The 24,196-nt window shown below is 39.2% G+C and overlaps 1 protein-coding gene across 9 annotated transcripts in view; it reads left to right on the top strand.

The window, feature by feature from the left end:
• LOC131694076 (potassium voltage-gated channel subfamily KQT member 1) overlaps positions 1-24,196 on the top strand; it is a 1,057,856-nt gene that overhangs the window by 637,059 nt on the left and 396,601 nt on the right. For all 9 annotated transcript variants that reach the window (XM_058982447.1, XM_058982448.1, XM_058982449.1 and 6 more), the window contains one exon: positions 12,728-12,916. In XM_058982447.1, coding sequence (XP_058838430.1) covers positions 12,728-12,916 — 189 coding nt within the window. The remainder of the gene's footprint in view (positions 1-12,727; positions 12,917-24,196) is intronic.

Here is a 24,196-nt window from a genome sequence, read left to right on the forward strand (position 1 = left end):
ACCATTTGCAATGCGTTTATCAATGAGAACGTTTTGAGTCCACAGCTGCAAAATGCTTGCCAAATTATGTGTTTTTAGCAACTATAGAAAATAAACTACTAATGCTAAAATTTTAGTGTGGTAATAGTTCATTTCATCGTTAATAGATATAAACCTAACTTAAAGTTTTCGTGTTTTGTTTCGTGACGCAATTTGATAGCTGAAGTTGATCTCTGGATAGGTGTTTCCTACATTTTTAATAATGATAATAATATGGGCGTATAATATAGAACGTAATGCAGCCAGGGAGTTTGAGTTGAAGTGTTAAATGTTTAAAAATATTAGCAGGTATACTTCATGAAAGGCTAATAACGTAATGCAAGCTTTATAGTTTACTGGTTTTGGTATTGTGTAAATATTTGTAAGTCCCTATATGAACTGTATTAAATTATACGAATACGGAACCTTAAAACCAGTCTTCCCAAATGAACATCGAACATTATGTTCGCTCTAGTTCTGTGCTCATCTTATACCCACATTTCATGTGCAAACTCGAACGCGCTAATGCGTACCAAAACACGAGCACATGTTCGTCTGCACAACCGAACACCATGTACGTACGCGGTGTTCGTACACACAGGTTCTTGATACTAGTTTTCTCTTTCTCTCACTCATCACCACTAGCATTGACTCATTCTGTTTTGTGGTTCTTTTTCCTGTGTACGCACACGGTGTTTAAACCTAAGTTTGCACATCGTTCGCTTGGGTTCGGTGTTCGATGCGAACCTGTACACACTGGCAAGGCATGTTTAAGGTTGCACGAACGCGTGCACGAAATTTTGTGCACGGGTGCAAACTTGTCGATGTTCATGGGAAGACAGGATACGGCATTACAAAATTTAAGTAATTCTATAGTTGATGCTAGAAATTTATCAGTACCAACAACACAGAAAAAAATTAATACACCTATTATTGACGACGATCTTCAACTTCTGATTCGCTTGAAGAATGTTCGAAGACGTCAATATCAACGTTCTCGTGATCCTGCTACGAAATGTATCTATCAGGATCTACAAAAAGAAATTAAGCATATATTCACACTCTTAAGAAATGAAAATTTTTGCGAAAGAGGTTGAACAAATCAAGTCAAATTCTAAGCCTTTCTGGAAACTTTCTAAGGTTCTTAAGAAACCTCAGGAACCAATTCCAGCTTTGAAGGAAGGTGACCACATACTATTTACAAACGAAGAAAAAGCTTAAAAACTTGCTCAGCAGTTTGAAAGCGTTCATAATTTTAATTTCAACGTTGTGAGTCCTTACAAATTTCAGTCTTAAAAAAATATTAAAAGTCACCACTTGTGGCTGAACACCCAATAATAAATTATAAATGTAATGCAAACAATATAATGAAATAGAGAATAATATAAAAAAAGTTTTTAAACAACTATACTTTTTGGTAAAGGGAAGATTTGCTCAAGACTTTGGCTATTACCTTTCATTTGAGCACTAACAGTTACAAGTATTAGTTCCAAAACTAAAGTTATTGCAATTAGTCTAATTGGATTCCGATGAAGCAGTACTGCCAAGGACAGTTTACGTTGACGACGAAAAATTAAATTTTAGTATTTTTTCATTATTTTACAATATTATTGAAAACTGATAAAACCCATCAATTTAAACTGTAATATTTCAAAGGTTTTCTTCCATTTAATTCCACAATTTCCTTTGAAATATTACGTACATTCCACTAAGACCTCCGTTCGCGTATATATAGTGAATTTAAACTGTTTTTGACTACGTTTTCCATGAAAATGGTTTATTACCCAAAACTTATTTCGCATAATAGAACTATGTCAAATCAGGTCACCGTAGAATTACACTGTGAAAGTTTTTATTTCTATTCATTTATTTGACACGACTTGTAGCGATAGCTTAACAAAACCACGGATCTTTAATATGTTAACAATATGTACAAAAATAAAAACCAACATTATTGATTGTTCCTTGGATCTTGTGCACGCAATTTTGTATTGCGCGCGGAAACCTTCTTTTGCGACAGGGAAACGTTTGTTTGTCATGGGGGATATTCAATTCTCTCGTGTCTTTCATGTCAAGATTATCATCGATATAGCAATTTTGGTGTCCGCGATCAAATGTTTTTCCTTGCTTCTTGCACTTACGGGTGACCAGTGTAATACGTCTTCATTGTTTTTAACTTCTTCGTTCGTCAGTTGATTTTGAGTTGTCATTATAACCTGAACAGCTACCACAAATTTGACAATTTGTGGTCCAGGTATTGAAAACTCTGCCGTAGATTAGTTGGCAATCGGTTGATTTGAATTAACCTCTGCATCATTCGCGAAAGATTGTCCATAGTATTCTGTCTGACTAAAGTACATGTACGTGGGAGTGCAGTTGGATGCAGTTTTATAGTAAAGTAAGAGGAAATAGGAAGAAGTTTCTCTACGTATCAGGTGAATACGGCTTCTACTGGTATTGCGACATGCCTTTTGTAATAAACTCAGGAGTGCTATGCTGTGATAAGTCATGTAGCCATACCTCTATATAATCATTTTCTATATACACGTGAATCCTAATTCCAACTTTTTTCCTTGTTTAAAACGACTAATATGTAGTCACATTTTCTTTTTTACTGATTAACGACATTCAATTAGCTAGAGATTACTGAGTAGGGAAAGTTTTGAACATTTAGAGCCATAGTACTCAAGTGAGAGTAGGGATGTGAAATATACAGATCGGAAAACTAGAAGTTGCAGAGGCATTAGAAACAGGCTTAAAATCTGACAGACTAATCTTTTGTCTTCTGCTGGTAGGAGTCGAGCTTAGGCAGCATTACTACAAATCACTCAAGTGTACCAACGTTTATCAATGGTAAAGACAGACTTGGCCCTCTTTGCCATGAGAACCGACAAAAGAGAAGTCACGTCAGATCACCTTTGGAAAACTTGTCGATGATTACAACGTCAATGAAATGCTGCTGTTCATCTTTGTATGCCTTTCGAATGCCTGGGTTGATTTTTATTAGACAATTACTCTTGCGGTGGTAGCGGGTTTGCTAGTGTGTGTGAGGTTATACCTACAGCGACTACCCACCGATTATTATTTCGACTAATATGTGACTAAATATTAGTTGAAATAAAAAAGAAAAAGGAACTGATGGAAATCCATCAGCAGCGGTGGGTAGTCGCTGTAGGCAATGCCATTACCTTACACACAGTAGCAAACCCGCTACCACTGCAAGATCCAACATTACTTTTACAGTAAACGGCAAGTTACGGCGAATAGCCTAGAACAACGTTTCAATAGCCTACCGATCGCCAGCATCTAGTTTAACCTGCCTGTCCGCCATTTCGTTTACTGGGATGGTTTCCTTACCACAATGTTGAGAAACTATCATTAATGTTGAGAAAATCAGTATTTCAATGTGAATATCAGCTACAGTTCATAGAATAACTAAATTGAAGCTTTTATAATTTGAACAGCTTGCGATTATATCCAGAATAACGACATTAAAAACTAAATAACCAGTGTTACGGCGAAAGTTTTTTTTTCATTCAGAAAAGTTCACAAAACTCTATTTTAGTAGTAACATGTGCGAAGTTTTTGATTCTGTTAAAATTTTCAGAGACAGCGGAGTGCGTTCTACCAAATCTTCCAACTAGAAACTTCTCTGAATCGCGTGCGTGATCATTGATTCGAATGCACAGTCCTACCTTCCCGCTTGACATTCTATCTGCGTTGGTTTTCATAAATGGAAACTTTTCTCGTTAAGATTTTCTGACACACAAACAAAAAGAAAACAAGAAAGCGACAACGTTTTATGAGCTGACTGCTGAAACTGTGTGCTTAAAAGTTATATTCCTACGCGGGTGCTGCTTCGCATTTTGCTCTGCCCGACTGGTGGCGGGCTCTCGGTATCAAAGAATATCAAGGAAAATGAACTTGCCCGGAAAAAAAGTACCGGAATAGCAACTGTTGCTTCACCAACCTCCAAACAAAGTTGGAATGAAGTTTATTTACTCACGTAGGTATTATAGCTCAAGTCGCCTGGGAGAAAGTGGAGCAGCGTGATGCTTTTTTTGCGTTTGATGACCGCTATCCTCAACTTCCCACTGGCCAGATTCAGGTCACTGTTCGAGTGAATATTCATTGCCGAAAGCAAAAAAGTGAAGAATAAGATAAAATCGGAAAGGGATTTTTCATTTTTCTGAGGGTTTTCTCTGAATTCAATTAGTTTATTTTGTATCGTGATAGCAACAAGCAAACCTGTTTTTTTTTTTTAGTTTACTCTAGCAGACTACAGACTGAACGTTGTTAAGTTTGACATGTATATGTGAAATTTGACTACATTACATAAAGTTTCAATTAATATGCTGAATTAAAATAAAAGAAGTATTATCTTAGTAGAAGAAATTATACTATATAGAATTATACTGATGAATGAACTGAATTTGTAAACGCGTAAAGGGAACAGTTCGGTGTGCGTATCAATAATTCAATGTTATTATCACCTGTAAATTGCAATGATCAATCTTCCACACCGATTATAAAATTTAGCAAAAATGTAAGCACATTCCTTCAAAATACTTCACCAGCTTCGCAATATGTATTATCAAGCCCTTGGGACAAAACTTTCTCTCTGGCGAGCATGGTGTTAATTATATAGCGCCAGGGGGCTCACGGAGCAAAAAGTTTCCTTTCCTAGAATGTCTATCAAACACATTCTCGACCACTTTCGCTCGTGCTCGTGGCAATGGGGGAAGATAATAGCGTCTGCACGCTTAGCCATACCAACACGTTATAAATTGTTTAGTCCCACCACATATTTACCCGAGATGTTTCCGAGCTCTGTGGACAGACAGTCCGGGGGCGATGCACTACCCAGTCGCCGCATGCAGGAAATATTTGTGGACATTGTTTTGACAGCGAGTGGGAAAATAATTTGAGAAATGGGACTATCACATGGCTTCGTAGCGGACAGTGAATATGGTTCGGAAGTTGTCGGCAAGAGTGGTTGAATGTGACTCTTTCACGCTTTCACCTATATGACCATTACTTGGAAATGTGCATTGTTTTTCATTCAGTTAATGTTTTCAAAAAAAAATGAATCTATAAAACATGAGTTAGGAACCAAAATAATAATACAGTGAAGACTCGTTTTTATCAGTCCCTTGATGAATTTTAGGCTGATAAAACGGGGACATTGACAAAATCGGGACATATATTTTTCGTTCTTCTTAAGAAACCGCAGCTCTTAATTCTAATACTCTTCTTTAGTCCTTAGATGTAGCCTTATAACCCTTCCTGATTATATAGCTTAAATTTTCCTTAAGGGGGTCGATAACGCAAAATTTTTAAAAAAAATTATTTTTGCATATTTCGGATCTCTAAGGTAAGAAAAATATGCTCAAGAAAGGATTTACTCGAATTGAACTTGGTTCGTCTACTAGAGCCCATCAAACTACCAACTATCAATTTTCATATGAAGCTGATAAAATCGGGTCAAAAAGCTGATAAAATCGGGGAAAGATAAAATTGGGTCTTCACTGTAGTTGTTTTTCGCTTATTTCTTTATTCCAGCAATTTTGAATTCCGGGTTTGGCCATGGCATAGCTGAGCTTTGATTCTGTTCATAGATATATTATAAATATAATCGCAAATGTTTCGGCAATCCTTTCGATTTTGCTTTGTGATCTCTTTTCATTACAGTATTTCGTATTCACACAATTTTGGTTACTACACTAATGAAAAATAAAGTTGTTTTAGTGTTATAACAGAAACATAGCTACACTCCGTATCTGCTAGAGTATACCGTTCTTGCTCCAGGAATACTATTCTGACTAGTCTAACCAACCGAACCGACCGAAATTACTGTCCAATACCCTAATTAAAGCAAAGATCCCTTGCGGAAAGTGGAAGCGAATCCCGAGATTAAAGAAAAGTCTTATTTATTTAATGAATTCCTTTCCGATAGACGCAAAAGTCCGTGTGCCTGATCATGCAAGAGGAGGAAAAAAACCACCATGAGCAATCAGTCCCTCCTGCAAACCGGATGGTCAAAGGTTGGCATATTCGTAATTAACGAAGCTATTCCCTTGGCCGGTCGGTTCACTTTTGGTTTTTGCTACCAAATACGAAAATCGATGGCGAGTGTACCCAGCAGCGAGCTCGAAGCGAAAGAGCCTCGCCTCCTTAGGCGAAGGAAAAATATTATATGTACAGCAAAATACGGCAAAATCGTTCTCCCCTTTGATCTCGGTCGACCCCACTTAATAATAAATGGTTGGTGTATTTAGAGAATTTTCCAAAAGATACCGATGGATGCGGTTTTTCCACAAGTTGGATCTGGTTAGTGAATTAAAGGCGAGACTTGGTTTATGGGGACGATGCTGCAGCAAGGTTGGGTTAAATTGAAATGATCGTATTTAATTTTGGGAAAATCTGGCATTTTTGATAAGGTTTGTTAGAAGTTTTAGTTAGTTTATTTTTCCATATATTGTGACGCAATTCATAGATATTCTGCATTGGGGCATCACTATGCGAAGAGTTAGGGGTAGGGTTTGGGTAGTTTCTTCGACAAAATATGCAGCCATTTCAAAGCCACAAAATTCGATGAAGCAATTCGTCTTGAAGTCTTGAATGCAGTTGGTGAAAATATTTTGCAGTAGCCCGCAGGGACCAATTTATATTTAGAGCAAAACCACTCAATACTGTTGTTAGATGAAATTTATGCTTCGTTGGTGTTATGGCTTGAATATTCCAGATAAGGCTGCGACTTTGAACTGTTTTTTTTTCTGCTGGAAATTTACCGTTTTAAATGAAGTGTCTAATTTCCTTTGATTTTGAAGGAACGTTATCATGTTTCACTTTTGTTTTATTCCGAAAAAGTAAAAGAAAGTAACGAAAGCATCGAAGAGTGTTTGAGTTTATAGCACTACCGATAGCATCGTGACACAAGCAAGCTTTTTGTGGGGTTTTCGGAAGTAAGGTGGCAATCTTAGGAATTAAACAATAATATGCGAAAAAATTAAATAATTAAATAATAATAATAAAATAATGTTACGAGCGAATGACCACCCGGTTAAAGCCCTCAATAAATAAAATTACCATTACAAAAAATAATGCTAGTCGGTTAGATCTTAGGCAAACCACTTGAATATCTTCTTTCTTGGTGAGGCGCCATTTGCAGCCTTGTCTGCCCAAAGTAATAATCGAAGTTATGTAGCACGCTACAAGTGAAATCTTAGTTTTATGAGTGACTAAAAATCAGCCATAAAACCTAAATTGCTACTAGTTGCAGCTTAGGGATCGTTCAGTCTGCCTTCTTTCTCGCTCTTGTTTATGTACATTTTGTGTTCATTGGTGCTGTTTTGTGTTTCAATGCCAGTTGTTTTCAGATGCTTTTTGTATTTCTTTCTATGGTACAGTCCTTTTCTTCGTGGATTGTTAATTCGCCGAAGCACCTTAAAATCATAACCACATTCACTGTTTTCCCTTTTTCATTACGACTAATATGTAGTCACATTTTCTTTTTTATTTTTTAATGGCATTCAATTAGCTAGAGATTATTGGGTAGGGAAAGTTAAGAAAATTTAGAGCCATTCACTGACATTAGGCCAATTAGGTAAATCTTTGATCTTCCATTCGAAGTTGTCATACCTGACCGATCTGAATCGATGAACGGGGGTTATACTGCTGGCCCGAAATGAGACCGTGGTGGTTAAGCAGGGAACTGTGGTCCTTACGATAAATTCTACAAGGTTCTAGGTTCTACACTAGATTGTCAAGAAAAAAATGAATTTTTGAAAACTCAATCGGTCCACTCCTGAGTCGATTCCTAGTCCCACCAGGAGTACCTTTACCAAATTTGAAGCAAATCGGACAAGTCTAGCTACCGGGCCAACGTGCCTGAAGTTTGTATGGGATTTTTCGACAATTTACATGTACAAAACCTACTATCTCGCATTTTTGCCGCTAGGTAGGGACGTAGGGACTCGCGATCGCACGTATCATCGCGAAAGGTTCGAGCATTTGTACGTAAACGTGTTCGATCGCGTGTGCGTTTGTATGTCGCGTGTGCTAACGTGTATGTAACTTCGCGTGTATAAAATCTATTTTATAACCGTGTGCATTTCGCATATTCGCGTGTGTTCTTTGGATAATCGTGCGCGGACCGTGAAATGAAGATCTTCCATATCACGAGTTCCCGGCGATGTCGCCGTAGAGCGTATGGTCTAGTGGATATGAGCTTTATTTTTTTGATTGGTCCAACTGAATGTATGGACCTAAATTACTAGAATGAAGGCTAAAGATTTCCGGACGTGACCGATTCATGATCGCGCGCGTTTGCGGGATCGCGTTCGTAACTTCGTAAGTACTAAAACGTTCACATAATTACCGGAGTGTTATCAAGTTTGCGCGATCGCGGGCATAGGTGCGCGTAGATGATCGCGAAGGGCTTAAGCGTTCGTATGTTGACGTGTTTGTTGCGTGTGCTCGCGTGTATGTGACTTCGCGTGTATAAATTCGATTTTGAAACGGCCATTGATATATTCGCGGACCGTCATTCTGATATTTAGTTCGGTGTACGGATCACATTCTGACAGGGAGTGAGTTATCCCATATCACTAGAGTTCCCGGTCATGTCGCCATGGAACGTTTTGTCTAGTGGATATGGGAGCGATTCTTTTAATTTTTCAATTTTATTTTTTTTTTAATTAACATGGACCTAGACTGTTGGTACCGAGGATAGAGACTTCCGGACGATCCCGATTCATGATAGCGCGAACGCGGGAGTTTATAGATTAACGCGTTGGTAAGTTTAGCGCTGAGACGTTAACCTTATCACCGGGGTATAATCATGCTTGCGTGTTGGTGGGCGTAGGTTGTTTGGAAAATCGCGAGGGGTTCTAACGTTTGTACGCTGACGTGATTTTGTAACATATTGGAGTGTGTTGTGTGTTCTTGAATGGTCGCGCGAACCGTGAGTCTGATATTAAATTTTTGGTGTGCGGCCAGAATTCTGGCAGAGAGTGGGATCCCTTATATCGATAAGGTTCCCGGTCATGTCGCCATGAGACGTACCGCCCAATAGGTATGAGCGTATTTGCCCAATTGGTCCAGCTGAAGGCATGACCCAGGCTTCTGGGATCAAGGGTAGACCCCCGGACGTGACCGATTCGTAATCGCGCGCGCGAGTGCATTTTTGTAGGTTCCCGCTTGAGACCGCGTTTGAGAATGTGTGAGTGTTAAGACGTTCACTATCACCATCTTTGCTGACCCAGCTGAAGGCGGGAGTAGAATGGCAGTATAGGATTCGAATAGAAGAGATAAAAGACAATATATGCGTACGCAACATTAGCGCAACATGTGCTGAATATACATCTAGGCGTTTATTGTCAGCAACATTTTGTTTGAAGATTGTTCTGTATTAGCATATTCCTAGCGATCTGAGTATGTAAAATCTCTGAAGAATTATGGAGATTTGATAGCATCAAATCAATATGAACATAAATCATTCATGATGAATGCAAAGTTTTCCAAAGTTTGTTTTCTTTTTACACAAATGCATCTCCTCTTCGTTGCAAATTTTTGGGTCAAACTGAAAAGTGGGCACATGACTGTTGGTTCATTGAGCATGTTTACTCATTCGGTCAATCACGAAGTGAAACTACGGGCAGTATATCTAAGCTAACCTAAGCAAACTGAAAAGTGGGCACATGGTCTTCGGAAATGAAATCGTCTATATTCGATGAGTTATTTGTAGGCAGTGTATATCGATACTGTATCGATACACACTGCCTATAAATAACTCATCGAATATAGATACAGTATCAATATACTCACTAGGACACTTAGAAGACGTTTGGGTGCTAAAACGAAGAGTGTACGCTTCCTGGTCTGATGGTATCAAGGAAAAATTGTCTCATATTGCCACGAGGCGAAATCGGTATGTGTTTTTAGTACCAATAGGATTGTCAGGAGAAGATTGGAGTTCCACAATGAAAATGGTGAATCAAACCTTTGATTTATCTCTGTGATTGTTCCAAATTTGGTAGATCAACTATTTATCTGACCGATACACCATACCTAATTGTTTTTCCTGCTAGCAATCATGATTTATTTAGAATCGCTACTGGAGTGGTTCATACATTGGCGGATTATTTGGGTTCTGTTATAATATACTAAGTGGCAGATGAACCTTGTATGATGAAGCGACTACTAAATCGATGAATCCAGCCTGGTCGTTGCATACATATAATACTCGGTTTGTATAACCAGTGGTTTACCTAGGAGCCAGCACTGATAGGGCACAATAATCACAGTATTGATTCCTAAATAACATAACGACATACTTTTTGAAAGCAATTCAATTCATATTTCATAAAATCAGAAGCATGCTGGAGTATTTCTGAATAGTTGAAACTTTGCAATAGGTGAGTATTTGACTGATGATCGAGCATATTGCATTTACAAAATAAGACTATTCATGAGTCTCTATATCACTGATAAAAATGTGTTATACTTTTTGCATTCTTGCTCTTTTTACTCACGACATACTCTACAACATTTAGTATGTTGCGCAGCGTGTCAAGTGATGCTGGTTTATTTTATTACTTTTTATGCTCATTTCCCACTCCGGTACTCCCTTAAAGGCCCAAACGCAATGGCGACGGAAGCGGAACGGCAACGGTACGCGGAATTGTCGCGGTTTGTACTAAATAAAATCTGCGACCATTGCCGCGTATACAAAACGTAATGAACATCAGCGGTTAGAGCGCGGTTAGCGCTTGACATTTATTTGTTGACAAATTTGGACCAAATCAAAGCGACTTTCCTTTTACAAAGCTCATTGCAGTGAATGTCTGCTTTACCAATCGTGGTCGGTCCTCTCGTTTCCTTAATTAATACAGCAAAGATGTAGTAAATAATGGCACAACACTACCAAGAACTACAATGCGACAACCTTGTTCACGGATTCTAATACAAAAATTGGTTTAATCATTGCATGCTCGAATAATATAAACCTGGTTCAATCATGTGAAATATTTTTGTTAGACTGTCCTTGATGCTTTCACTGAAGGGGGAATAGATTAGATATTTGGTGATTGATTGCAATCGCTTCATCTGCTGCGGGGTCCAAATGTAGATTTGGATAAAAATATAAATTATGCAAATTAATGCATGACATCTATGTTTTTTAAAGAAAAACGGTTGTCAATTCTACCAAGTGGGTGCTATCGAAGGACATAGACATTCACATCACATTTTTCAAAATAGCTGGTCATACAACTTCTTTGCTGCGTTTGGGGAATCCGAACCTAAACTGATTAAAATAATGAAGAACGCCAATAAACAAACGAACCATGAAGAACGCCATCGATTCGAAAGCATCCAACGCACCGACTTCAGATCTTTTGACCAAACCTGTAACATTGAGAACATTAGAATCGCAGGTTTTATTATATTCAAAACTTTCTACCAATGACCCAACCATGAACCGGTATCTTTGATATACTGCTGATAAATGGTTTACGTATCGTATCCGGTAGCGGGTTTCTCCTTTTCAATCAATGTCAATTGGTTTATCCTGGCTAACGCTTGCTTTGTGCACTTGCTTGCAAAGTGGCTTAGGAAGTTGGTCTGTGCATCCAAATGGTTTTTCGCGTTCGTCAGAACGTAAACTGTGAACAAAACTAGAGTAACAAGAAACGTAGCTGTCTAGTAGATAAAATAACCACGGGTCCGTAGTGTACCCACCGACGTGCCAAACAGAACAAATAATGCGCCAGTTGTCCTAATTGTTTAAATTAAAATACGTTGTTATACTAGTGGCATCTGTATAATGGTTCGTGTGGTAGACGACGATAAATCAACAGTACGATAAATCCAAAGTGTATTGACGTTGTACCAGATATGCTAGAACGAACAAACTATTTTTTATTCTTGTTAAACAATCGTTTCTTATCTTTCCCAGCTTTTTATTATCTTTTGTATGCACTAATTCACAAAACTGTTCGTTAAAATAACAAAAACTAACAGAGCTCTTTTCTAATGCGTACAGTTTCAACAGTGAATTTCGTTCATGTTTTTCACGCCGCCATCTTTGAATTTCATCGGGTCCATTAGTACGGCACACGAAAATTGCTTACTTGGGTTCGATTCCCAAACCCGCACATATGATTGGAGATTTTTAGAAAAAAGCTTTTTCTACCCCACAAAAGACGAACGACCCTCAGGTTAAAACCTCTAAAATCGAACGAAACAAAAAAGCTGCTATTAAGTTCACTATCTGCCCAACCTAAATATCCGCAATACAATACGTTAGATTCCACTGAATATGGAATCCGGTGAATTTGAATTAAAACAGTCTGTTTACCGCGTTTTCGACTGCCGCTCTTTTTGAATTTTTTCAAAAAAAAACGCGGTTTTGTTCTTTTAGTACAACGCCGCGTTTAACGTTCTGCCATCATTGCGGACAACCGCATTGACTTGCATGTATTCAAAATTATAATTGACAGCCGCTTTCCGTTGCCGTTCCGCTTCCGTCGCCATTGCGTTTGGGCCTTAACGCTCAATAAATGGCAATCCTTAACACATTCCGTGAATTCCTGGATCTAACCGTGTTAACACAATTACCCAAATCAACATTTTCCATCACAATTAAAGCAATCGTCATGCAACAACTAAACTAAATGTATATATTTCCATCTCTCTCTTTTTTCAGTGCGTGCAAACTATCGGACAAAAATAGGGCCGACCGGCTTGCCCGTCCACGAATGTCACTGCTGGGGAAGCCGCTCAACTATAATCGCGGCTCACGACGTGATGCCCGTTATAGGCGGCTGCAAAGCAGGGTCTACAACTTTCTGGAACGACCGCGGGGCGTCAAAGCGATTCTCTACCATGTCCTTGTGTGAGTATCTCCTTCTGATGTATCTTATGTTTATGTTCAATTTGCTACCCGCTTATACAATAGTCTGTATCTACCCAATTTGTGCGACTCGCCGTTGGGGTTATCGTGGGAAAAGCTTCGCACCGGAGTAATGATCTGCAAAGAGGGGAGAGATTGTTTTTGTTCTGTATACCTAGTATTTACGACTTCTGTCACCTCTTCAATCATAAATCACAAAACATTTCTGCCGGAGAGAAAATGGATTAATGGTGTGTCAGTATACTTTTCATCCCTCTTCACGAAGAAATTTCCGTTTATCGCCACGCCAACAAGCAACAATTTATAAGCGATAAACAATTTCCTAGCGTCAAAGTTGTTTACCCAGTTGTTGATGGTGAGTTAACCGGGTTCGACACTTTCCTCGAATGAACTATACAACTCAGTAGTCATCATCGGTGACGACTGGCAAAGTTTCCATACCATCAACACCTTGCCAACCGTAAAAATAAGTACCAGATCTGTTTTCTTACCGAGTCACCATAACAAAGTCATCTGATATCAACTGGCAACTGCCGACATGAATCAATTAAACTCGTAACGGGCGGGTGCTAAACTTCTAATTAAATTTTCATCACAACACGATGACTTTTCCCGCGCTCTTCGCGGGTAGTTGGACGACGTCTGTTCAGCTTGCGGACGACGACGACGACGACTACGCCCGTCCCACCCGTTTCGGAAAACCTTTTTTCCGCGCTATTAGTTGTCCGGTCATGCCTAACGAGCGCGGTCTCCGTGGTATTCCTCCCTTCGCCTTCGCCGTAGACCTCCGCCCTTGCCAGCCTTTGGGTACCAATACACTTAGTCTCACATCGGTTTGTCATCATTAGCCCTCATTGAAGCGCAAATTTGTCGGCTGGTCAGCGAACACATTGCTGCTGCCATGTCATTTGGCCGGAAATGTTTTTTGCGTGACTTAACAATGTTTGTTTCCCCAAGGGATGTTCTTGTTAATTTGTTTGAATAATCGTGAAAATGTTTAAATCGTTTGGATGTTTTGCGATCTAAATGGGGGGAAGTGATTATTCCTCCTAAGCAGTGATGGCAGCATTTAAATTTAAATTTGGTTCATGGTTGATTGAAGGTTTGTTTAACCCATTCATACTCATGTTGTTGGCGAACAACAACGTTTTTAAACAGCTATAACTTTTGATTGAGGCAAGATTTGCTCACAAAAACAAGTAAGGCTAATAACTGTAACTATTGCCTTTCATTCGAGTATTAACAGTTACAAGGATCAGCTCTAGAACTGAAGTTATTGCAATTAGTCTGATTGGATTCCGATGGAGCAGTGTGAAAATTATTTTTTTCATATTTCTTCGTTATGTTGCAATATTATTGAAAACTGATAAAACTTATCAATTTAGGCTGTCTTTGGCTACGTTTTTCACACAAGTGGACTATTGTAAATATTCTAAGAGAATTGTATTGAGCAAAGGCTTTTCGTGTTCCTTGACCCAATCGTTTTCAACAAAAAATAGTTTTGAATCCCTATTTACACTAGAAAAAAGTCGGGCATGAAAGAGTTAACAATTTCATCGATAAGTAAAAGTAAGTTGAATAAGTTTTACCGAGCTTTTTTCGCAGAGGTGAAAGAAACACTTTTTTTTAGTTTTGCCATGCAATAGTAAGATTACTTATTAATTAGCAAGAAAATACAATACATATAGTACAGCTAAGATTCGATTTTTCGAAATTTCGATTAGTCAGGGATTAGATTTTCCAGGTAATAGGAAAGGAATCTAAAATTACCGATAGTAGTGAGAATTTGGAAATTGCAGTAACTGTACCTTTTGGCAACGGGCGGGGGTTCTGAAAGCAACCCCTTCTCAGGTTGGATTCTTCTGAAAAACAAGCTTATGAATTAAACAAGAGCATTCCCAAGCTTGGTATATTTCGGTGAAACTCTAAATGAGTTGCTTGTCACGTGCAGGACGTTATCTACTGTAGGAAACTTTATTTTTTTGTACAACTTAAAACACGTCGCCGAATGGGAAGATGTTGAAGTCACAACAGATGTGCGTCAACAAGATTTACCGCTAGATAGTCTGACAAGGCTTCTATTTCCCTTTCTAAAACTTTGGTCAAATCTTAGGTAACGTATGAAAGGACTAACTAACAAAAATATTCCAGGAAATGTAAAATTGAAGGTGCTTATTAACTATGTAGCCAGCACACACAACACAACATCATCAGCAAAACGACAATGTACTCCCCAACCACAGAATCAACGGAGCTAGTAAGACTTAGACTACCTTGCGAAAGTAACGCGTTAGCGTCGGAAGCAACACGGCGACAAAGATGCATCGCGTCAGTAGGTCCAGACGTCATTAATTTTAACACCATATAACCTCATAAAACGAGACGGATGAACGTAATTTGACAATTCTTGGTGGTTTGTTTAGATGAGAGTTGCGTGAGTCCGGTGCAACGGATGTTTCATTCACACACACGTAACTGAAATAGTAAGCAAACCGACGAGAAGAGTCAAATACGAACTTCATTTTCTTGACATACAATATTTAAACTCGATTTGTAGTCAACTGTGCCGTGATTTTTTGACGTAGGACTACGTCTTTGTTTTCGATTAGGGGGTGCACTTTGCAAATTCTACTAAAATGGTATGTAACGAAAAGTGGTCCAATTTTAAACCATATAATTCAGCCATCTCACGATAAATTTTCAATTTTTTTGTTTATATCGCCCGAAATACTTTTAAGAATAGATTCCAATAGATAAACCCAAAGATTTTTAATATCATGGGATTAAAAATTTAAATAATGTACAACCTAGTCAAAATATCGCGCATTTACACACAGAAGGTAGCGCTTCCCAAATCCGGCACGACAGATTTGTGCACCTAGCGCGCTACGCTTCTATGAATGACGTCATCATCGACTATTTAAAGAACGGACTTGGTCAGACACGCTCAGTTGCCTGTTGAACAGCTGGCGAAGCAGATCACTGCGCTTTTTTTACAGCCAGTGTAGCTGAGTTAGAAGTTCCGTTACACTGGCTGTGGAGGTATGCTACCCTGTGTCGTCCAACAGGCAATCGCTCAAGCTGCTTCCTAAATGCCGCTGTAATGTTGCCAGTAATTTTTTGGTTTAACTAGCACATATATTTGCCATTTGCGCTTGAAACTAAGTAATGTAGCGGTAGTAATAAGCTTCCCATTTTGGTTTACACGCAAGGACAGTTTTTAAAACAGGATTTGATTATTTAGTTTAGCTCATCCCAGCAATTTTATCAATTCTGTAATTTAAAAGGAATTTACGGAACTTGGTGAATTTGGTTCCACTTGCAACTGGTATAATAAACCTGCACAAAGTGTAGCATAACGCAGGGCTGTTTTTTGGAACAAAATGTGTTATCATTCAGCCCTTCGCTATGCAAAATCACGATATTATGACAGATGGTCTAAGCGCGGCCGTTCCTTTCAATCGGGAATGGCCGCGTTGAATGTTGGTGAAATGCGCTAATAGTGTCGTGGTGGTACTAGTTGTCTCTTTCGCTCTACCCATCATCATCAGCGTTGACTCATTTTGCATTATGCGCTTGGGTTCAATGTTTGGGACTAATGTGTTGGTAGGTAGGGGAACTGGCGGTAAAATGAACACGTTAAGCAAAGTCATTATTTTCTAATTAATAAGTGAATGAGATATTACGATCACCTTATATGTTTCTTGTTAAACATGTTTTGTACATATCTGGTAAAAATACTTCGTCATAAACACATTTTTTCAAATATGATTCTTGATTTCTAAACATGTCCAAAAATGAGACATGTTTATAGCGAGTGGGTAAAATGAACATGTGGCGGTGGTAAAATGAACAGCTTCTGGTGACCTGCAAAATGTCCTGTATGTATGCAATGCGCAGCGTTGGAAAGCATTTTCCGATCAATGCCGATATCCCAGCAAATCATGAGCTTTGCATACACACAGGGTATTTTGCAGACAAAAAAAAATTGTCACGGTAGAATTGAATTTTCATGACGTAATATTAACCATTTTACAATCCTGTGGCATCGAAACACATCTACAAACTTGGGATTATCCATGGGTGTTTGAACTTTTAGGATCTGTTTGAGAGCAACTAGAAAGCTTCGTCTATACATGAGATGTGATTATATTGGCTAAAATTTGATTTTTCTTCGCCGGTCCGGGTGTTTTTTCCCACAAACTAAGTACTAAGAAAACAAATATTTTACATTAAGTAGTATAGTCCTACGTCTACAGTTCGTGCAACCCCATAGGGCTGCCCCTTGTAGTTTTTAAATTGGACGAACTCTCTCCATCCTTGCGTCTATCCGCGGGAAACGTATTCGAGTGAATGAAGAACGACGCTGAAGTTTTTTGCTCAATCTTGTAAAACTAAACTTAATGGCAGTACTCTACTTAGAGATACATCTTCGAACTGTCAAGGGAAAAACCACGTTTCCCCCGGCCGATCTGATGAAGACGAACAGTTGCGAAGTTACGTGCATCCAGGAAATAGTGCCTCCTGAAGCTCTCTGTAAGCAAGCTTACAACACCTTCAGAAACTCTAGCGAAATCTTCTTTCAGCACCAGCGGCTGCTCATTCGGGGAGCCATTCGCGCGAGTGCCGGAGGGTTAAATTCAATAAATTTACTCTATCTTCTCGTCTGTCACAAGATGTGTATCAAGATCGAATTATTTCTTCTAGAGCTTCGGGATGACCAATGCAGCAACAGCTAGCAGCACGGCAGTTCCCTGCTAAGGGACTTCACAATTCTCTGGGGATCCGGCAGATTACCCGATCTTTATTTCGAACTACCGATTAGAGATGGTCGGGTTTCAATTTTTACGAACCCGAACCCGATCCGACCACGAGAGCTTGAAAATTGAAAAACCCGAACACGACCCGAGCCCGAAATATCAAAATTAGAAAAACCCGAACCTGACCCGAAGCCGAACAATTTAAAATTTCAAAACCCGACATTTAAAATTTTTGTGAAACCCTAGCCCGACCCGAACCCGATCATTTAAAAATTTAAAAACCCGAACCCGACCTGAACCAGAAAATTTATAATTCGAGAAACCCGATCTGAACCGGACTTGTTAATACTGAGAATCAACCAAAGATCCCGAAGATTTTTAAATTTAGGCACCCGAGCTGGATCCAAGGCTCATCCAAAAGAATCATCCAAGGCTCATCCGAAATAATTATAGAATCACTCGAACCTGAAGCATTATTATTAAATGTAGTATTTGTAATGTTCTGAGAAACTAATAAATCGTCGATATCTTAACCGGAAAGTAAAATCAAGAATCAAGAGGCATAATGATGACAGATTCAAAAAACCTGCCAAAATTGTTTTGTATAAATTATTACATGTATTAAATTAATCTCTACTACCGATACACAACAGAAACCTATAGTTTTCGGATTATGAGAACATGTTTTGCCTGCTACGCCGATTGATGTTACCAGCAGCGGACGTCCTGCAATGCTGATCAACGCACAAAGTGAGACTGTTCTTCTCCAAGATTGGAAGGTCTCATCGATTTCAAGATAGCGTTGCAAACTTTATGTGACCACATATAAGCGACAAACTAATGTGCTCATTTATAGCATGCTTCACTACTTTAGGAACTCGTTGCGTAGCTTCCCGCTGATCAAAAAATGATGTAGGATATAAGCGATGTTTTCACGTCGGCGAATTAAAAACCTTCGGCGAATACATGACGTCGGCGGTGCAGGACGCGTCGCACAGCGGCACGCCGTGTGAAAAAAAAACAAAAATCAGTTCATGTAATTGTTTTATGAATATTTATTTTATTTTTCTCCAAGTTTGAATAAAATTATTTCAAAATTTTACGATCTTTCTATGAAAAATGAATTTTTAATGTGCCGTTGAATCAAGTGATGTCGAGGATATGTTCATATTAATTTTATGAATTTGTCATACCTTAGAACTTCAAATGGTGATATCTCAAGAACTACAAGATCGATAGGAGTAGTTTTAAGTTCTCCAGTAATGAGAATGATTACATTAAACTATTGATTTAAGTTATTTGTACAGAAATAATTTACGTTTGATCTGCATCCAAAAAAAGCAATTGAGAAATTGAATGCAATATCAGTACATAATTTATCTTTATACGCCTTAAAATTTTGAAATGGTCTCCCATGGGTGTCCTGTCATGAATCTGACTCAAAATTTAATGTAATTTCAAAATAAATAAGCCTCATATTGCGCATTTCTGTGCCATATTTTTTATGGCTGTTTTTGAAAATACCCATATGGAGACGCCCTGTAACTCATAAATTTTCTTACAAATTAGTTACCTAAACAGTGTCTTATTGTTAAAAAAAATAGTATTTTTACTGGTTTGGAAACCATTTATGCTGTCTTTTATTGATGTTCATATAAACCCTTTAACGACCACCGCCTTCATATGGGTTTACAGAAAAATAGTCGAAAAAAGAATTATGGGATTGGTGATCAAAAATGTATAAATAAGAATATGATCAAAAATTGTCAGCAGAAATGGATTCAGTGGCCCTGAATTAGTTTAAAACCCCATTTTTACCAATATAAACCAAGGAGCAGAAATTTCTGGAATTGAAGGAGTGAGGCCACCGGTGTAGTTAAACAATTCGTTTGCATACACTGCAGCAGCGCAGCTCATAAAGCGCTCGAGTGAATTGCATTTAAAGGGTTGCACGTTGACGACCATTTAACACAGGGCGTGTCGTGTTCGGAGAAGTTGCGGCATCGATGAGTGTCAGTTCCGTCATCATCCGCTTCTTCACTCTTGAAGTGAGCCCCCGAAAAGCTCTGGCATGCAATGTTATTGGAGTAGTGGCGAATCACGCCCATCGTCTTTTGATTCCCGTGACCCGACATGGGACTGACGTCTCGATTTATGCTTTTGCATTTTTTTAAGGAGGGCTCACATCTGAAGCTAATAAAATGTGATTTGGGTGTATCATTAGATTTGCAAGGCAGTCCGCGACTTTACTCTTCTTTAGACGGGAAATACTTCCCGCGTGGAAAAGGAATCGCATCGTAATGTCCTTGAGATTGACAGTGAAGGGCAGCACAAACAACAGAAGCTAGTGAACGCAGAAACGGTTCAATATCCCAAGCTGGTCAGTCACATTTTTTTGTACTTAAGGGGCATTCCGGTTAGCGGCTACCATAACGCCAAGTCTAAGATCCTTCCGTGGGCATCGACAACCTACGAGTAGCGTAACCACAGAAAGTGAGAGAGCTAGATGGGACATACTACTTCCTCCATTCAATCCTTCAGTAAAATCTTTTTCTCCCAGATCTTCAAAACCACTCAGTGGAGTGCGCTCACCAACGCCTCTCTTCCGTGTTTCCGCAGCTCACATGGTAGTTGATCATTGCCAGCGGCTTTATCAGTCTTCAACCGTCCGATCCGCTCAAGAATCTTAGATATTCTTAGATTCTTGCGATACTCTCGTCGTCTGCTGCTATTTCGACGATCGTCATAATGCACGCATCGATCAGCTCATACTCGGTCCATTAGTATCGCTTCATATGTCGGCCTGTGACACATAGCCTTTGCTCGAGCGATTTATCTACTCGTAGAATTTTCGTAAACCGATATAGATGCTCCATCGCTTCGTTATCCCGATCTTCTTGTAGGCGATTCCGAATCTATATTCGCACTGCGGAAGGTGCGACCATTTGTCATGTTGGAGAAGAAATTTACTTTGATTAGAATGGGGATTTGGTTCTCAGTTTCATAAACAGGTGATCTCAAGGGTGTCGCTGATGAAGAGTTTCACATTCTGCCACGGACTCCAAATGCGCATAAAATGCATCTTTCTCGTTCTTGAATCTCGCTTCGTGAGGACAGTGTACGTTGAGGATGCTGTAGTTGCAGAAATGGCCTTTGATCCAGACACATCCTTTCGCTGATCTTCTGCTACGTTATTATGCGTTGGCGCATCTGGCCCAGCACTACAAAGCTGATTCACTAAAGCGATCCACTTAATAATATAAAAAAAATATTTGTAACCTCTTAGTTTTAAGGTATTCCAAATGTAAAAAATAGAATTTGGCTCCGCCAAACTAACGCATCTGTGCCTATTAAATAAACGAACTGAACCAAAAAAATCTGATTCCCAACTCGTTTGTTGTGCCGTTGCTCTAGTAGAATGTAACCGCTCGATGCCCGCTTTTCCACATATTTCTTCCGATTTCTTCGTAAGGTTGATTTTTCTGCGCACACGTTCCTCTCAAAGGGGTTTTCGCGATCGCGTATCAGATCGTATATACGGCAAAAGGTTCGAACCGGACTAACCCATATTCTGTTAGTCACACACCAATTGAACGAAAACAGTCAATAGTCTCGCCCTAAACAACATATTAAATAAAAGATATTATCCGGCAGATCCAAAATCACGATAATCAGGCATTGTAATTCTCTCTCACTCACGCGAGAAGAGGCTTATCCGATGTCCAACTTTTCCGAGATCAGATGAGTCGCAATATTCTCCGTCTCCACAAATAGCGTGAGAATAAATTTTCTGGATAAATTTATAAGGATAAGTTCATTTGATTTTTTCCTTCTCACCGGAGAAGGTGATAATTTCGTTGAAATCAATGAAAGCGTCAAAATATAAACTTAATTTCAAAGGAAAGCGGCAAAGAAGTACGACAGACTTGTTTTTTCGTGTTTTGGAATTGCGACAGCAAGCCAGCGAGCACAAAAAGGATACCATGATAAACTCATTCGCTTATTCTCCGGCGGTTTTCTTTATCCGCAGAAAGAACACGTTGTATTTATCCGGAGCAGTTGTGTGAGTGCCAATAACTTTTCGTGTGAAAATGTGAGTTTTTATTGTCGCAGTAGCAAATTATCCGGACTCATTTACTCATATGAGCGATAAATGCAATGCCTGACGATAATACGTTTGGTTTAATACATTGTTGTTTCCAACAAAAATCTTGTTTTTTAGTTTATACATTTTTCAAAAAAGCGCTCCAAAACAACATTCGCCCCTAGCGCGATTAGCATTTTTTCGCTTGAATTTTTTTAGATAATTGAGTTGGCATGCTATCTCATTTTGTTTAAATTCTTCAGTTTTCCCTACAATTTTATCAATCCAAAAATGTACGGTTGAACAACATTCCCTCTTGTGGGTCGCCAGCATCTGGCTTGTTAGTGTAAAAGTCAGCACAAGAATTTTCCAAGGGCTAGGTGGCGTAGCGCTCTCTAACATTTCTGCAAAAGAGCCCTTTGAGCGTTACTTGAGAGAGCGCTTAAGTTTCTTCTAATGCCGCATGCCAATGTACACAGGACACGGTTTTACTTCATGATGACTTTCTCCACAGTTAATACACATTTCGTTATCCAGCCGTATGACCTAGCTATTTTCAGTTGAGACAGTTGACGGCGCGTGGTACCAAAATGTTCAGGTAGACAAAAGCTTCCCATTGTTACATGGTTAGGTAGAGTTGATCCAGCGAAGGTTACACAACACCCCTTTTTATGTCAGAATGCAATTACCTGTAATCCTGCAGCTTAACGTCAGGAATTGAAATGTTTTTAAAGCGATCTACCTCATTCTGTTATCAGGTCATCAGAGACGACACCTTTCTCGGAAACGACACCATCTACCTCCACGTCACGAGCTGTGATGTAGACTCTGTGATCCGTCGTAAAACAGCTCTTACAAACAATCGCGTTTGTCGGCTTCAAGCAACCAATAAGAACGCACAAGCAACTAGGTCGTACCTTGCGATCGGCTTTGGGACCATTCATAAATTACGTAACGCAAAAATTACCCAAAATTGACTCCCCCCTCCCCCATGTAACAAATTGTCACAAATTTCTTTATCCCCCCCTCCCCTATTACGTAACAAATTCCTTGAAAAAAAAATTTTTCTTCGGTGAAAACATGTTACGTAACGATCTAGCTTACTCCCCCTTCCCCTATGTCACAATATGTAATAACTTGTCGAACCCCCTCCCCCCTCAAAGCGTTACGTAATTTATGAATGGTCCCTTTGGTTCACGGTCGAATACTAAGCCGTCAGACCTCGAGCAATACGAATTATATTAGGGGACTTGCCTACTTTTTGCCGAAAGAACATCCATGGCTCAGTTGAGTTATCTGGGTATACCTTTGAACATGGGCGACAAGGTCAAATTGCAGGGGAAGGCCCGGTACTGGGGCACCCCTTGACTGGTTAGAGAACACAGTATCAGTAAGACAAGTTTAATCAACGAGGGAAGGAGAAGAACGAAAAATAAAAGATAAGATCCATAAAATGCGTATACTTAACTCTATCGACGTCGAAACGGTCCAGCTGCCATACCAAACGAACAATAGACCACAATGCTGCCACACACAGGCTGTTGTATTTTACACAATACCGTTAGCACAAAAGACTTTAAATCAAAACGAAACAAAATATACAAAACAAATCTACTTTAAAACACAACGTACCACGCGAGTCAGTTGAGGAAAACTGTGTAATCCTATCGCCTGTTTAACAACGAGCGACACCTTCAGTTGAATAACTTAAGATTTTTTCGTACGTCAAACTCATCCCGAAATAGGATTGATTTATTCAATACGGTATCTCACTGGACTACACTTTACTACTGTTCTACTTACTATTGATAGAAAATGAAAAACAAAAAATGACACAAAGAAAGTGCTCTTACACATTACCTAATATTTACCAAATTGCCATAATTTGGCCGACAAGAGCAATCTTTTTCATGAAAAATGTGTACATGTCAGCCCATAAACAGCAACCCAGTCGGTAGGAAGTGCCAGCTATTGTGTGAACACGCCATGAAACAGTATCTTTATTACCGTACGAGTGGTTTGACGGGCGGATCGTTTTACGGTGCGGCCGAACGGTGCTGGGAACCGCTCTGCATGGCCGCGTGGAAAAAGTTTTTTGGGATGATACTTGTTACATGCTTCCTCTTCTCTTCGCTCACCTATCCTCCTATTACGCGGGGAGTAAAATCTTCGCCACAACGAACTTATCCGAGGTTTGCCAGGGCGGAACATTGAAGCTGAATCTTTCCTGTGTAGTCACTTAGCGTGTAAATTGTACAGATGCTCGTCCAAACGGTGTGTTACGTATACATATCTGTCTAATTCTGGGATTTCCACTTCAGTTGATCTTGATATGAACTCCGGCTGTCTGTGGTAGCTTTTGGAACGTGTTGCAATCGAATTCTGGTACGGAAAGAAAGTTCATCGTTTTTCACGGTC

The sequence above is a fragment of the Topomyia yanbarensis genome, chromosome 3 (assembly GCF_030247195.1).
Source record: "Topomyia yanbarensis strain Yona2022 chromosome 3, ASM3024719v1, whole genome shotgun sequence".
Taxonomy (NCBI): Eukaryota; Metazoa; Arthropoda; class Insecta; order Diptera; family Culicidae; genus Topomyia; species Topomyia yanbarensis.